The sequence below is a fragment of the Mandrillus leucophaeus genome, unplaced genomic scaffold, assembly GCF_000951045.1.
Source record: "Mandrillus leucophaeus isolate KB7577 unplaced genomic scaffold, Mleu.le_1.0 Scaffold80, whole genome shotgun sequence".
In the NCBI taxonomy this organism is placed as follows: Eukaryota; Metazoa; Chordata; class Mammalia; order Primates; family Cercopithecidae; genus Mandrillus; species Mandrillus leucophaeus.
In genome coordinates this window covers 3,423,812-3,425,810 of record NW_012108697.1, presented here as the reverse complement: position 1 = coordinate 3,425,810, position 1,999 = coordinate 3,423,812, and the positions used below count along the sequence as shown (strand labels likewise).

General features: G+C 48.1%; 1 protein-coding gene across 1 annotated transcript in view; it reads right to left on the bottom strand.

Annotated features, from left to right (window-relative positions):
* Nucleotides 1–1,999, bottom strand: part of LOC105530166 (guanylate cyclase 2G-like) — a 45,370-nt gene that overhangs the window by 18,359 nt on the left and 25,012 nt on the right. The window contains 1 exon segment of the mRNA XM_011967568.1: nucleotides 1,207–1,396. Coding sequence (XP_011822958.1) covers nucleotides 1,207–1,396 — 190 coding nt within the window.

Sequence of the window (1,999 nt, the reverse complement as noted above, 5' to 3'; positions counted from 1 at the left end):
AGAAATTAGTCAGGCGTGATGGTGCATGCCTGTAATCCCCAGCTACACAGGAGACTGAGGCATGAGAACTGCTTGAACCCAGAAGACAGAGTTTGCAATGAGTCAGGATTGCACCACTGCACACCAGCCTGGGCAACAGAGTGAGACTGTCTCATAATTAATTAATTACTTAATTAATAATAAAAACAAAATTTCTCCCCTTGTCCTTTTTTTTTTTTTTTTTTTTTTTTTTTTTTTTTTTTTTTTGTCAGGGTCTCTAAAGGCTGGAGTGCAGTGGTGCAATCACAGCTCACTGCAGCCTCGACCTCCCAGGCTCAAGTGATCCTCCTACCTCAGCCTCACATGTCACCACACCAGCTAATTTTTTTTTAAGTATAGGTGTTGGAGGGAAGTCTCACTGTGTTCCCCAGGCTGGTATCAAAGTCCTGGACTGAAGCCATCCTCCTACCTTAGCCTCCCAAAGTGCTGGGATTTCAGGCATAAGCCACCACTCCCATCCTCCTTGTCTTTCTGTAAGACATCATCCTATCATATGCTATAGAAACCTCCCAAATTGACACAAAAAAGCTGCTGGTGACATGCTGCTCCAGCAAAAAGGGGATCGGGGCTAAGAACATTGGTCTTAAGGGAGCCCAGGATACATGCAGAGGTAACAATCCAGGGCATTCAATTAACCAGACAGGTAGGAAGAGTCATTGAACCCCACTTGGCACATATGGAAGGGAAAAGTGGACTTGAGGCAGTGGTTTTGTCTTCAGATGCACAGTAGAATTTCTTGGGAGCATTTAAAAAACAATTCAGAGGCCAAGACCCCATCTTCAGATATTCTGATTCAGTTGATAGTTGGTCGGGGGTGGCAGGACCAGGCACCTAGAAGACAGAACTATAGAACTCGATTATCTCTAAAATGTCTGACAAATCTTATGTTCTAAGCTGAGAACATAGGATGAATGTGGGAAGGAACAAAGAGAACTAAAGAGACAGGCAATTGTTGCTCCAGGTGGCCCAGCTAAGCTAGGACAAGAACCAGTCTCCAAACCCAGACATCACCCCACGAGCTGGTGCCACCTGCAGAGACTATTTTTTTTCTCGTTCTCCTCAGGTGAACAGAACAACCACATATCATCAGCTCCAGAGGAAGGCCCACGTGTGGATACCTGCACAGATGAGCACCAGGAAGCAAAGATGGAGCTAGGAACCTCTAGCCATGCTGCCAATAGCTGGTGGGTGCAAAATCAACCACTGTCTCATCATATGTTCTGTATGTCCGGCCATACTTGAGTTCCCACAGTCCGAATCCCGACAGCTTCACCTGCAGCCGACCATTCACCAGGCAGTTGGAAGGTTTCAGGTTGCCGTGGGAGCCCAGGAAGCTCCTATGGAGGAACAGCATGCCCTGCAAGGGTGAAAATGAGCAAATGAGGGAGACCGGGTGCTGGTAACACTGCTGGAAGGAACCGAGGCAGAGAGACAGATGGGCAGAAACACAGATAGAGAGGCCTGGGCAGGGGATGTGCCCATCTCTGTGTTCATTTGTTCAGGAGCCACCAGCATAGCCCCTTGTCCCTGTAGTCAACTGGGGCTGGGACACCCAAAATGGAGAAAACTATTTCCAGCTCCTTTGTGTGAAGCCAAGAAGGCCAAGCCAGCTTAAAATAAATACATCCTAGTGATCAGGCTAGGACGAGTAAATCTGGAGTGTTAAATTGCTCCCAAGAAGTCAGGACCAGAGCTGGGATACAAACCCAGGTGAGACTGGGTTAGAAGCCTTGCTTCTAAACCACTAGATTCTCCTGTTCCCTGTGCCCTGGGTGATGGGAGAGAAAAAGGGGGAGGAGGGAAGAGGGAGGAAGGAGGGTCAAAGCACATACTCCCCCTGCACAACTACACAACCCCAATGTGTAATTACACAATTACACAACCTAGCTGAGAAGGGGCAGTGAAGTCATGTGTGGGAGGGGCTATGAGGAGGTCCTGGAGAGGAATGGAGTAGGGGGGA